This window comes from Balaenoptera borealis, assembly GCF_965194805.1.
Source record: "Balaenoptera borealis genome assembly, chromosome: 16".
Taxonomy (NCBI): Eukaryota; Metazoa; Chordata; class Mammalia; order Artiodactyla; family Balaenopteridae; genus Balaenoptera; species Balaenoptera borealis.
In genome coordinates, this window is record NC_138872.1 from 21,447,741 (window position 1) to 21,461,664 (window position 13,924).

General features: G+C 40.2%; 1 protein-coding gene across 7 annotated transcripts in view; it reads right to left on the reverse strand.

Annotated features, from left to right (window-relative positions):
• RALGAPB (Ral GTPase activating protein non-catalytic subunit beta) overlaps window positions 1–13,924 on the reverse strand; it is a 106,213-nt gene that overhangs the window by 19,387 nt on the left and 72,902 nt on the right. For all 7 annotated transcript variants that reach the window (XM_082361920.1, XM_082361916.1, XM_082361918.1 and 4 more), the window contains 4 exons: window positions 8,287–8,474; window positions 5,850–5,956; window positions 4,138–4,290; window positions 1,774–1,983 (listed from right to left, as the gene is read on the reverse strand). In XM_082361920.1, the coding sequence (XP_082218046.1) occupies window positions 1,774–1,983; window positions 4,138–4,290; window positions 5,850–5,956; window positions 8,287–8,474 (658 nt within the window). The remainder of the gene's footprint in view (window positions 1–1,773; window positions 1,984–4,137; window positions 4,291–5,849; window positions 5,957–8,286; window positions 8,475–13,924) is intronic.

Genomic DNA, 13,924 nt, shown 5'->3' on the forward strand with positions numbered 1-13,924 from the left:
GTTGTGGCATGTGGGATCTAATTCCCGGGATTGAACCTGGGCCCCCTGCATTGGAAGTGCAGAGTCTTAGCCACTGGACCACCAGGGAAGTCCCTTTTTCCTATGTTCTGAACCAGGTGAGAAAGCATGAGAATTATTTCCTTGAAAGCTTAAAAATTTCAAGCAGAATAGATAACATGAAAGGAAAACTGCAATCTCAGAGACAGGGCTGTTAAGGCTCTTCTTATCTCCCTTCAGTCCACAGAATGTAATATTTTCTTCCAGTATATTTTTATTTACTGCTTCTACTCTGTTCAATTTTCTCCACTAGGAATACCACTAATCATTTGTAGACTGTATCTTTGTTCCTGGCCTTCCATAGTTACCGCTGTATTTCTCATTATTTTCCTCTTTCTGTTGTTTTCTTCTGTGTTTTAAGAGTTTTTTACTTTTTACTTTCCACCACTAACTCAATTTTCTACAACATAAAATATGTTTCATCTACATGCTGAAATCCAAACTCAGTCAGCAATGTTCCCCTCTGCTTTCCTTAAAAGTTAAATGGCCTTTAACCAAGTAGCTGCTGGAGAGTAAAGGCAGGGGGCAACTTATGCAATAAGCAACTTCTTGCCTGGCAATCTTCAGTTGTGCTTTTCAAAACAAACAGGCCTTAGTACAAACTCTAAATCCACATTCAGGGAAGCCATTTCACATTTTTGAGGCCCTGTTTCCACATCTGTGAAATAGAGATACCATTACTTTCCTTGTAAAATTGTTTTAATGGAATTAAGAATAATGACATTATTTACCTTACAGGCTGGTTGACTTTGTACTACGTACTACATGAAGCACCTGACACGATCATAATGAGATGGATACCCTTATCACCCCTATTTTATTTATCTATTTATTTATTTTTGGCTGCATTGGGTCTTCGTTGCTGTGCGCGAGCTTTCTCTAGTTGCGGCGAGCGGGGGCTACTCTTTGTTGCCGTGCGCGGGCTTTTCATTGCAGTGACTTCTCTTGTTGCGGAGCACGGGCTCTAGGTGCGCGGGTTTCAGTAGCTGTGGCTCGCAGGCTCAGCAGTTGCAGCGCACAAGCTCTAGAACGCAGGCTCAGTAGTTGTGGCGCACGGGCTTAGTTGCTCCGTGGCATGTGGGATCCTCCAGACCAGGGCTCGAACCCGTGTCCCCTGCATTGGCAGGAGGATTCTTAACCACTGCACCACCAGGGAAGCCCACCCCTATTTTATAGATGAGGAACTAAGACTCAGAAAAGTTGGGCAACTTGCCCAAGATCACATAGCTGGCAAGTAGTGATGCCAGGACATAAACCTAGACAGTCTGATCTCAGGAACTGCACAACATAAGAAGTGCTTATACTTGTTCCTTTCTAAAAGTGGCATAAAAGAGCAGAGTAAATTGTAGCCCATACTTTCAGTAATAAAGTTTACTGGGGAAGAGTTTTAACATTCTTTTTTCTAATTATCTATAGATTTCATTAATATGTGTGATATGAGTCCTACATTACCTAGGAAAATTCAGAGGCGCATATATTATTATATTATAAGCAGTCCCCTCAGACAGAACTCTAAATACATTCATGGGAAAACTGTCTTGGAGCTCATATTATAACCTACAGCATCACAGAATTTCATTTCCTTGTATGAAGGGTAAGGTTTTAAACAGTTTTTGGTTTTTAAAATTCCTTCTATCTTCATAAAAATGCTTTAGCTATCATCAGCTGATTGTTAATTTATGAATATATTTACTCATAAAAGTTTATAGAAATTACCTTCAATGCTTCTAAGGACAAAAATCCAAAGTGTGAAAGGAAAAGGCGTGCTGTTTGGAATTCCTGGGCAGGAGGTGGGGGCTTACAATCTGTAATCGGATCAGGAAAACTTCTCTTCTGCAATTCCTCCTCACTTTGTTGTTCAAGGTGTATTTCATAAGCAATCTGCTGGGCCATGCCATTCCTTAATTTTTCATGTCTCTCTTCTAACTGAAATAAACAGAACATTTCATTTTTTTGGAATTATCATAAAAAAGTAATAGAATTAATCTTAAGTTTTAAATGAAAATAAAGCTACAAGCAACAAAATAAATGAAGGTAATTTTCAGTGATCAACACTGAGTTTCAATTCAGTACAACCAAGAGCATACAATCAAACAAATACGTTACAAGGTTAAAACAAATACCCAAAACACGTCCCTACAGCCTCAAAAACTGCTCCTTCATCTCTTCGCTGTAAGTGAAACCACTCTGTCTCTGCTTCCCTTCACAGTGGCAAGACAGGGGGCAGAGCTGCTGCTCTCTGCCAGATCCCTGTCCATCTTCATCCTGCAGTGATCCCCTCATGTTTTGAAGTCCACAACCATATGCATTAGTTGCTATACTCTTGGAGTTATCTCTGCTTCCCTTCTGATCCATCCTATTTAAAATTCCATCCTCTGTGGTGAACAGCCTGGCTTACATTCCTACAATCTCCGCAACCTTCACAACTCTGGCCATCCATGACACACTTCGTACCTCAGATGTGCTGTACTTTCAAGAGCTACATTCCTGAAATTCCTTTCCTACAGCTCACCCATACCCCTTCTCCCCCTTTACTATCACTGAGAGGCGAACAACCCCTCCCCATATTTCCCCAAGCCATTAGCATCCTTCTGGCTTCATCTACCTCCCAACCAAAACTAAATCCCCAAATGTGACTTCTTAATACCCTCTTCTAAGCATATAACACGGCTATGTTGTTCCTTATTCTTCCTTATTCACCCAGCCAATCTCCACACCATTCAAATTTTTTACTTATGCCTCTGGATACCAAGGACTTTTGAAGAAAGTCAGCAGAGTGCATTAAGTAACTTCACTACAGATGATGCTACTTAAACCTAGCTGGGCTGCCTGGAAATTTTAAGAATCATTTTTGTTCCCCTATTTCATTGCTAAGAACTAAGATTAAAATTTACATAAGCTGCTTCAATTTTCCTCCTTTCCGCCTCTAAATGTCTCTGAACCTTCACTGACCCTCTCCTCTCCTGTCTTACCAGAAGTGTCCCTTTTCTAGACTCAATCACAGACCCTTGACCCTACTGCCTCCAGGGCTTTACTCTGTTACTTATCACTTCCCCAGCCCACCTTACAGTGTTAGCAGGTGCAGACCCTTTTCCACTGGCTCCTTCCACCTCTAATTCTTCTTGAATTAAAAAAAAGAAAGAAAAAGAAAAACTAGCCTTGCCTTTCCTTAGCTAAGGCTATTTCCTCACACTATTTTTCACTCTGTACCCTTCCTTTACTGCTAACAGTAACAGTGTAGTTTATATCCACTGCCTTTTCTTTCCTCTTTAACCATTCATTCCCCAGACCCTTACACTTTAATACTCCTTTGAACTTGCTCTCAAAGGTCACCAACATTTCATGACAAAATCCAGGGGCCTCTTCTTAGTGCTCCTTCTCCTTGATCTCTCTAGCATTTGAAACTGCAGGCAGCCTCCACTCCTACCCTTATATTCTCTCATGCCCTGACATACCTGCCTTCCATTTCTTAAAATTCTTCTCTCTTGACCTAAGCGACCAATTACTTAACCTAGTTAAGTATCTAAATTAATATAAAACCAAATAAATTTTTCCCATTTTCCCAAACCTGTCCTCTTCCTAATGTCTATATTTCTATAAATGGCACTGTTATCTTTGTCACTCAAGCCTGAAATCTAAAGTTCTTCGGCTCTTTTCCTTCCCTCGTCAATCCAAGACTGTCTGGATCTACCTCTACAAGACATGCCATATATTTAAACTTCCACTATCAATGAGGTAGTCCTTCCCATCCCCTGCCTAGATTGTCATAACTGTCTCTGAATTGGGCTCCCTTCTCCAAATATCCTCCACTAGGATCTGATCATATCAGAACACTATTGAAACCACAGACCAGCCCAGGCAGCCCAGTGCCACCCCTCTATAAGATATGTCCAGTTCCTTTCAATCAGCCACAATCTATATTTGTCTTACTACATGGTAACCTCCTGGATGACAAATACCCAGGTCATCTTATGAATCACCTCCAGGAATACCAAAGAAAGGCAGTGTCTTGACCACAGAAGCTGTTGAAGAATGTTAATAGTCATTCTCTTAACAACAGCTGATAATAATTTATCTTACTTCTTCAGTGACGATTTCATGCAAATCTGGAATGCTCAGATCTGCTTTCACAAAAGGAATCTTGTCCACCTCTTCAGGAAATGGTCGATGTTTCACAGTATATTTAAATCCAACATCATTTTTAGGAACTGGACGAGGTTCAGGCACAAAAAGCTGTTAAAATAAAACAAATAACATTATCTTTATTACATTTGGGTGCCATCTGAAATGACATGTATTTCCTTGGTCTCTTAGATGCCTGTGTTTCCCTAGGATTGCATAACACAGAAATTCAGTAAGAATCTGCAAATACTACTGCTAATGGTAAAGGTACCAATGTACTCTATTTTATTTTTATAAAAATGTTCATCAACTTATGATAGATTTTTGCGACTGATAAATGGGTTACGGACCTCCACAGCACCAGGCCTGAACCTTCCATATTCAGTGGTAAGCCAATAGGTAAGCCATTTCAGAGCTTAAGGCTCAAACTTCCTTCTTCCCTAAGGGCTCTCAAATCATTCCATATAATAAGGTACAAGTTTACATCCACTGGGCATCTCTAGACAGTGAGTTCAATAATTAGAACCTTAGCATGGCTTAACTGAAAAGATATGGCACCGAATCAAGGTCTTCATGGCGCCAAATCCCTGCTTTAATATATATTAGCTGTGACTTCCGTTTTCACACCTGAAAAATGGAAATAATCCACCACAAGACTGTCATAAGGATTAAACAAAAAAATATATGGCACATATTAAACTATCAATCAGTTTTAGTGCCTTTCCTGATCTCCTTCTTCCTCAGTCTTTAATGGCATTCAGTGGCTTATATAGTGCTGCTGACAGAATGTGATTGGCGTGACGTCACCAGGAGCAAATAGGGGTGCGCTCCTCACAGCAAACACATTTCATCTAACAGAGACATCTGGAATGTTCAATTGTTTTAGGCATTTGCTCCAATTTTGTGAGCGTCTCTCTTAAATGCTGGTAAAATTTTATTAAGTTATGTTTTAAAGAATTTTTAGTAACATAAGTAAAAGCTTACAATGTGATAAGTGAAAAGAGCAGTATACAAAAATGACTAAAATTCTATTTAAGTGTTATGTACAGAAAGGAACAAAAAGATCGGAAGGAAATCCACTAAAATATTAACAGTGGCTATCTACTTCTGGAGAGTAAGAGTACAGGTGATTTAAAATTTCTTCATTATCCGAATTTTCCAACTTTCTCCCGTGAGCAAATTTTATTCACATAATTACAACTGTTATAAAGAAAATAAACTGTGCCACCGCAAAGAAAGATTTCATTAAATTATACAGCACGTTAAAAAATTATAGAGCTGTTGCCAGAGACATCAAGGCTCTGGCAAAATTTTTTTCATAATGGCATGTACCTAAATTTTATTATATTAAACACTGCATGAAAAAAATTCGGGCCACTGTTCAGAACAGTAGTTCTTAATCATAAGTGGATGTCAGGGTCACCCGGAAAGCTTTCTGAAAATACACCTGGCCTTGAAGACATCTTTAAAGAGTATTTCAGTGGACCTGGAATTCTAGGCTGCTAAGATGATTCTGATGTGAACTCACTGACTGAGAATCTGGCTAGGATCAAAAATATTTATCTGTGATTTTTGTTGTAATATTATTTAACCTTTAAATCACAACACACACAAACACGTGCACACACACACTCACTCCTAGTCACTTCCCTGTAACTTCTGATGGATACCTTCTGATTTGCTTTTGCTCCTCTGGGTAAAAGGCAAAGTTGTTGTGCCCAAGCAAGTCTTCCAGACATTCCCCGGACCAGCACAGTGACAGAGGGGAAGAAATCATCTAGAATAAAATGTTGGTGGAAAAGTTTTTATTTCTGACAACATATAAAATACACCTATTGTCAATTTTAGAGCCTCTAATAATCAAAGCCCTAGCACAGTGCTTCCCTAACTTATATCCTTTGTGAACCATCTCTGTGGATTCTGCCATATTCAAGTACCGTTATTACTGTTTAAATTTAAACTTAAAATTTTTGAAGGAAATGATATATTTCTACCTTAAAAGGAAAACCATGAATTTTGGTGTGCTAATTATATATTTTTAAAACACATGTTTAAAAATACATAAAATAATGTTCACCGATGTATCAACCAACATCATCTCACATACCTCCAGCAATAAACATACACATTTTTGGGTAACACTATCCTAGCAAATACTCTTAACTTTCAGTGTTGGGAATGACCTAAGTGCAGAAGACAGGCTGGGTGCCTGCGGTGCTGATGTTACATTCACCCATGCCTTTGTGCACCACGGCCCACCACAGGCAGGCACTGTTTCATCCCAACACAAGTTCAGGGGCAGGAAGAAGGGAGGTAAAGAACTCAGGATGGACTTCCTGAGTACCCAGATCCTTCTTCCTATTCCCTTCTTTTGTCTCTGGTGTAGGAGTCAAACTTGTTCAAACTTCTCTCTCTTACTTCTGTTATTAACTATTACAACGAACCATTAAAATATCCTGTACTTCTATAAAATCCCAATTGTTTATATTTTTGGTAGACTTCTAATGCAATGAAATTGCTTAGAATGAGAGTAATAGGAACCTAAAAAATCTGGAAAAGGGTTGACATTTACCCCTCAGGCCAGGAAACCTGGAGAGGATACTGGGATTTTATAGACTCTTTAGCAGGTGGCTTGGGAGTGGGAAACTGGAGGAATCATGAATAATTGGCACAAACCAGGGAAGAAAGTCAAGCAACACCCAGGTCTGAGGTAGAGAAGGATGAGGTGCCTTAAGAAGGAAAGACTTGGGACCAGTGCTTCTGGAGTTGGGCAACGATTAAAGCCTCCATCCACTTCATATTAAAGTCACTGTATCTTACCACAAGAGGAAGGAAACCTGTGATGGTATTCACTTGTCCCTGAACTACTGGGAAACGTCTCATTTCATTTTATGGATTTATGAGATCCTACCTATATATACTCAACAGAATTTGCATGGGACTCTAAGATCCTTTTCACATTTGCAAAAGTAAGAAGGTAAGTGTTTAATCACCGAGGAAATCCTATCACTGTGGGGGCAACAATAACAAAGAGACAGTATGAGGTTCAGAAAATTTGGACTCTAGTCCTGGTCATACCATACACTTCTCAAGTAACCCTGGACAAGTCACATATCCTCTCTGAGCCCCAGTTTCTTAACCTGTAAATGAGGGAATTGCACGCTAGGTGATTCCCTGTATGCCCAACGATTCTGTAACCTTCACTTTCCTTTACCTTCCCAGCAATAAGGGTCTCTCTAAGAACATGCTTCCTTTACATACTGGCTGATTCCAATTACCATCAGAAAAAAATGTACTTTGAGTAGTCTGCGTTGCAGTGGTAATCACACACCTTGAGATGGTTTATAATTGGGGGAAAGAGGGGAAGAAAACAGTGCATGTTTTGTCAATGGAAAATCACTGAAGAATTTTCAGGAGGGCACTGGCATGGTCAGATCTGCATTTGAGGATGAATGCAATGGTGGCAGCAAGTAGGATGGAGGTAACGGTAACAAATTTTGGAACTGGAAGGAGGAAGAATCAGATCAGGTAGGAAGCAACTGCAATAATCCAGGTAAGAAATAATAAAGTCCTGCATTTGGCTGTACTGGGAGGAATGCAGAGAAAAGAAGATTGCAAAGTCACTAGGGGGGTAGAAACTTGGAAACCAACTACATAAGGGAGTAACGGGAAGGAGCAGGCAAAGATGACTCCTCCAATTTCCAGCCTGTTTGGGTGGCACCAATAACTGAAAAAGAACAATGTGGAGTGAAGGGCAGGAAAGGAGAGGGGCAGGGTCCAAAGTTCAAGAAGGACGGAAGAGTAATAATGATTTTTATACAAAGTAAACAACAGAAATATCCCACTAAAGTAAACTTTTTATAAAATTATGGAGCTCTTTTCTAATAGATATAAAGAGCCTCTAAAAGATTCTATTTAATATGTATATTGCATTTTCTGACCCTCTATTTTTTAGTTGCTATTATCTCATCAGCTAGAAGGCTTTCTGACAAATGCAAAATTACTTAGAATTTGCAGTCTTTCCTTCCCCGATCCTGGAAACAGCTTGCTAATACTGATGAACATGTTGATTTAGCAGTGGAAAAAGCCCAAAGTGCTGAAACTTACTCTGTTCATTTCCAAGAGGTTGCTCCAGCATTGCCAGGATGACACTGTTATCCAAGACAAAGTACCGGAAACTATGCTTGTTTATGGTTGGCAGTCTGGAGTATTTAATCAAAGTGGTCTCATTCACCAGACTACAAGGAGAGGCAGGACCACTGGGTGAAGGAAATGCGCCAAGCAACTGCATAATACTACGGAGAATGCAAAAGATAACAGTTAATCCCCAAAGGGAAATCTTAAGTTCACCTCATGCATCAATCTGTCCTTCTGTTCTTTTGGATTTATTTGACCACAGCCACGTTTCCTCTTTGAGAGTCAGATTTACTCCCTGTGGCGGATGCTGTGGTGTACTGTCCAGATTTCCCTCTCCGAGACTGAAAGACCCAGTCCCCCAGATGCAGGGAGATGGTGGCCATCGCTTTCAGCTGAGTCCTGGAGAGGCCAATGAGAACCACTTCACTCAAGATCACAGCTTCCTCCTGGGACAGTTCTCGTCCAATGAACTGTTAATGCAGGGGTATAAAGTCCCAGCCCCCTGGCCCCAACATGAGAGAATCCTGAAGGGCCAGGCCAGCTCCAGAGCTCTTTGTTGCAAATGCATCACAGTTTGTCTTCCCTCTGCTCAATCCTACTTCCTTCATTCCCTCATAAGGGTTGATCCTGAGAGCACTTTCCAATAAACTTCCTGCAAGCAAATTTCTCTCTCTCGAAGTCTGCTACCCAGGGAACCTGACTAATCATACTTCCAAATCATGAAGCTCCTAAAGATATATTTTAAAAAATGTGTGTGCTCCAGGTTTCAGGATAATGCTAAAGCATTCTAGACCTAGAAAAGGATCCAAAGATCAGCCAAGCCCCCTCAATTTTTCAGACGGGGAAACCCAGGCTCAGAAGAGATAAGTGATCAAGAGACCAGAAACCAGGGCCTACTGCCTTCTCACTGTGTGGCCATGAATAGAAAACATCATTTTACAGATAAGGAACTTGATGCACTAGTAGTTACATCTCACAGAACCACTGTAATGATTAAATGAGAATATATAAGAAAAAATGCTTTATAAACTGGAATTCAACTGATCAAGTCTTACCATTCTGAAATGTTTATATCCACAGAGATTTCTGCATACCTTCAATGCATAATAGTAATAACTTACATATACCACTTACCATGTGCCAGGCACTGGGTCTAAGTACTTTACACATTTTATTTAGTTATCATAACAACCCTATGAGATAGGTATCATTATTATTACCATTTTATAATTAAGAAACTGAAACACAGAAAGAATCTTGTTAAGAAAACTTAAAGATTTTATCTTGTGGTCCTAATATCACCTGATCCTTCATATGTAACTCATTTGAAAATTAGTATTCCCCAACACCATTGCAATCCTCTCCCTTTCTCTTTCATTCTAATGCTTGAAACCCAAATCTCTCTGATAACAGAAGGCAACACTGCTCAACAGATACTTTCCTTCCATTTTCTCTCCTCCTAGGAGGAGGACTATCTAAGAATTTCAAGGACCAGGAGAATTTCATGATGAGTTCAGACCTAAGGATTTATGGAAAACCAAGAGACGAGTAATGGGAAAATATGGGTTTTCTAATATGGGACAGAGATGGTTGTCACAAAGCATATGGACCATGTGAGCTTATGTTCCATGCAAGATTCTAAGACATTATCAAATAGGTTGCTGGCAAGGGTACAGGTCACACCAGCCTAATCACATTTTCTCTTCTTGATGATTACTAGACTGGAAAGGCAGAGAAATATCTCTGAAATCAAGACATGCAAGTATTTGGCAGTGTATCATTATAAACTTATAGACAAGATTTAAAAACCTCTGTGAACCTGAAGGGAAACCTCTTATCATGTGCTTTGTGAGTCTTTCTCTGTTCAATATATATATATATATTTTAAAGAACTAACCATTTACTTATTTTTTTGGCCACGCTGTGTGGCATGCAGGATCTTCCCCGACCGACCAGGGATAGAACCTGTGCCCCCTGCAATGGAAGCGGAGTCTTAACCACTGGACCACCAGGGAAGTCCCTGTTCAATATTTTTCTCAGTATCTATGATTAGGACACACAGGGCAGGCTCATTAAATCTGCAGTTGGGGACTTCCCTGGTGGCACAGTGGCTAAGAATCCGCCTACCAATGCAGGGGACATGGGTTCGAGCCCTGGTCCAGGAAGATCCTACATGCCGCAGAGCAACTAAGCCCGTGCGCCACAACTACTGAGCCTGTGCTCTAGAGCCCACGAGCCACAACTACTGAGCCCGCTCGCCTAGAGCCTGTGCTCTGCAACAAGAGAAGCCACCGTAATGAGAAGCCTGCGCACCACAACGAAGAGTAGCCCCCGCTCGCTGCAACTAAAAGAAAGCCCGCACACAGCAACAAAGACGGAACACAGCCAAAAATAAATAATAAATAAATAAATAAATTTTAAAATAATAAATAAATAAAATAAATCTGCAGTTGACCAAAAGTTGAGCTGCAGAGTTAATATATCAGAGTAAGAGCTGGGATCCAAAAGAATCTTAAAAGATTAATAATAATGAGGTAAATCTTACATAAAGAAATTTCAAGTTTAAATGTAAAACTCTGTACATTACATATTACATCCAAATACCCCCCAAAAATAAGTATAGGATGAGAAAGACAAAAGGTAAATGCGTTAAAAAAAAGCCTCTTAGATTTTAGTTGACTTAGTACAAATCACCAGGTTCTCAAAAACCCAATGCAGTCTCTAAGTACACTTTAATGAAAATATAATATTCTACAATTTAAACGTCACTGACCTTTAAAGAGGTACACAGCCAAACCTGCGCCATTGAAAGGAAAAAGATGAGGATGATAAAGGCACTCTAAATCCCTGTCATATGAGAAACAGTTGAAGGTACTGGCAGAAATGAATCAGAAAGAACATGAGCATTGTCTTCGGATATCACCACTCCTCGGAAAAAAGGGTTTCATTATTAAAAGTCTGAATCAGAACCAATGGGTAGAAGTTAAAGCGGGAGAGATTTCAGCTCAGTGTAAACTTCAAGGTTTTAACAATTAAAATGAAATGGGCAAACTTGGGGGTTAAAGTATCCCAAAATTAGAGGCTAAATAACTTGCTAAATAAGTCTTAAAGGTGACTAAGCAGAGGGGCCGCTGAAATGTCTTCCAAGAGTCCTAATGTATATTATACAACAAGGGGAAAAACACCAACCAGCTGATCTGCATTCCGTAACTATCTCCTGTGTGCTCAGCACTGTGAGGGGTGTGAAGAGGGAAATGTGGCCTTTACCCAGGTTGGGGAGGTAACACTAGCATGTTATCAAATATAACCAGGTGTGATCATGACACTGTAGAATTCATGCAGTGTGGTAAGGTCAGACCAATTGAGCACAGAGGTGTGGAAAAGAAGCAGAATGACCAAAGAAGGTCCATGGAAGTAGTGGATATGATGTGAGCACCAAACAATGGAGGATGTGGCCAAGAGGAGAAGAGGGAAGTCCTGAAACCCAGGGGAAGTATACAGACAGGTATGAACATGTGCACTTCATGGCCACAAGTGGCCTGCCAGCTGTAGCAGAAAGGATGTGCTGGGAAAGATCAGACAGTTTGAGTGGGGCACTCAAGGAGGGCCTTGAAAACGAGACCAAAAATTTCACACCATATGGCAGTAAACAGCAATCTATTCAGTTTTCAATCACTCAAGCAGCAGAATAAGCACAGTACCTGATGAGTTCAGCAACAGAATGCAAAATGAAAAGTGTGAGAGACTGAAAACAGGGAAATCAGGCAAGAAGTGATAAGGGCCTGGACTGGGAATGCTATCTGAGGTCAGAGCAAATGGAGGAAATACTTTCAAAAGTAAAGTCTATTGGACTCAGTCACTGGCTTCATATGGGGAATAATAGATAAAGCAGAGATAAATCAGAAAATGAGTCAAAGTTTTGTGTTTGCATAACTGGAAAACAGCAATGATACTGACATAAAGCTGTAATTGTGAGGGAACAGAGAAAACGTGATTTGGATATGTTTCATGATGACTCTTCAGGGCCCTCTTCAAGACTTAAAACTGAAGATGCCTTTTGTAGAGCTGCCAGCAGAGATAAGACAGATGAGCCACCTGGATAACTGCTGGCTAGTCCTGGAAGCATCCCAGGACTCTCTACTTATTCCGAGCTCATATCCAATCCTCACTGCCAATCATATTCTCAATGGAATGTCCCATCCAGCCTAGGACGGAGCAAACTTATTTTTATATAATGCAGAGTCCCAGTGAGAAATGTCCTTCCCCCTTTCTCCATATTCCTTACTCTTCAAGGTACACACATCAAGTCTTAGTTTTTTAATAATGCTTTTAAGTCCGCCCCAGCCCACACATGGTCTTCTCTCTGGAATTTTATTATCTCTAGTACTCAATCGCGTTTTTCTAATTTTCTAGTTATTAGCCAAACCTCCACAAAGTCAATGAAAGTCCATCATTAGCATAGTGAGCAGGACTGAACTAAAGCAAGTGCGCTTCTAAAACTTTACCGAATGACCTAAGCCCGTGAGGAACTGAAATAAACCCAACTTTATTGTGCACACTTTACTGTGAAGCTTTCAACGGGTCACAGAACTCAGAAAAGATTCTGGGATCTTGGTAAGGGCTGATTTACATACAAATCTACAAGCTGTCTTACCTACCACTTTACCAAGAAGACCAAGATGAGCCAACCCAGACTGACTTGACATTCCTCCTTCCTGTTTTTATGTTGTTCTGGGGTCTCATCCACATTTACCCTTTCATAAGCCTCATCTTTCCATCTGTACCAATTCCACCTAATCTTCTCCACCTACCTCTTCCTTTCAGTTGATAAACTGCCTTTCTTCCCTCTTTCTACTCTGCTCACTAACTGGCCAAACACACTCTTTCAATTCTCTAATACTTTTTCAAGATACCAACCTGTCTCTGTCCCTTCACTACCAAACTGCTCGACACAGGAGTCTTCTCTTGCTGCCTAACCACCCTGCAACCTGACTTACAGCTCAAACTTTATCCATTCTCTAAGTGTCAGGTCAATGTCATTTTCCTTAGGAATCTTATTTTGATTTCCCCGAATCTGGAAGTATTCATTTCCTCCTTCCAACACCCCGGCATTTCATTTGTACCTCTTCTCTTGGAGCATTTAATCTAACTAGCATTATAGATATTTGTGTTCACATCTTATCTTCCCTACTGGACAAGAAGCTTTTTGAGGGTGAAAACTGAATCTGATTTATCTTTACAATCCTATTACCAGTTCATAAGAGGAAGTTTATAAATCTTGCTGAATGAACCTATAACATGTAATATAAATGGTATAGCAGAGAATACAAACCACTGAGCTGGCAAGTAGGAGACCTAATGGTGTGACCACGGACATACCCTGTCTCTGGACTCAGCCATCAAAGTGAGGGGGTGGGTAAGGCTCTCCAAGATCCTTTCCAGCTCTAAAATGATATGACTTGAATTAACTGACAACCAGTACAGAAAAACAAGGACCCAAACTCTCAGCCCCAAGTTCCTGGTTTCCTTTGGTCCAAAAAACAAGACATTTTCTTTTCCATTTTATTTCTGGAGAAAAAGTATCCTAAACGGGGTTGTGTCACTTAAT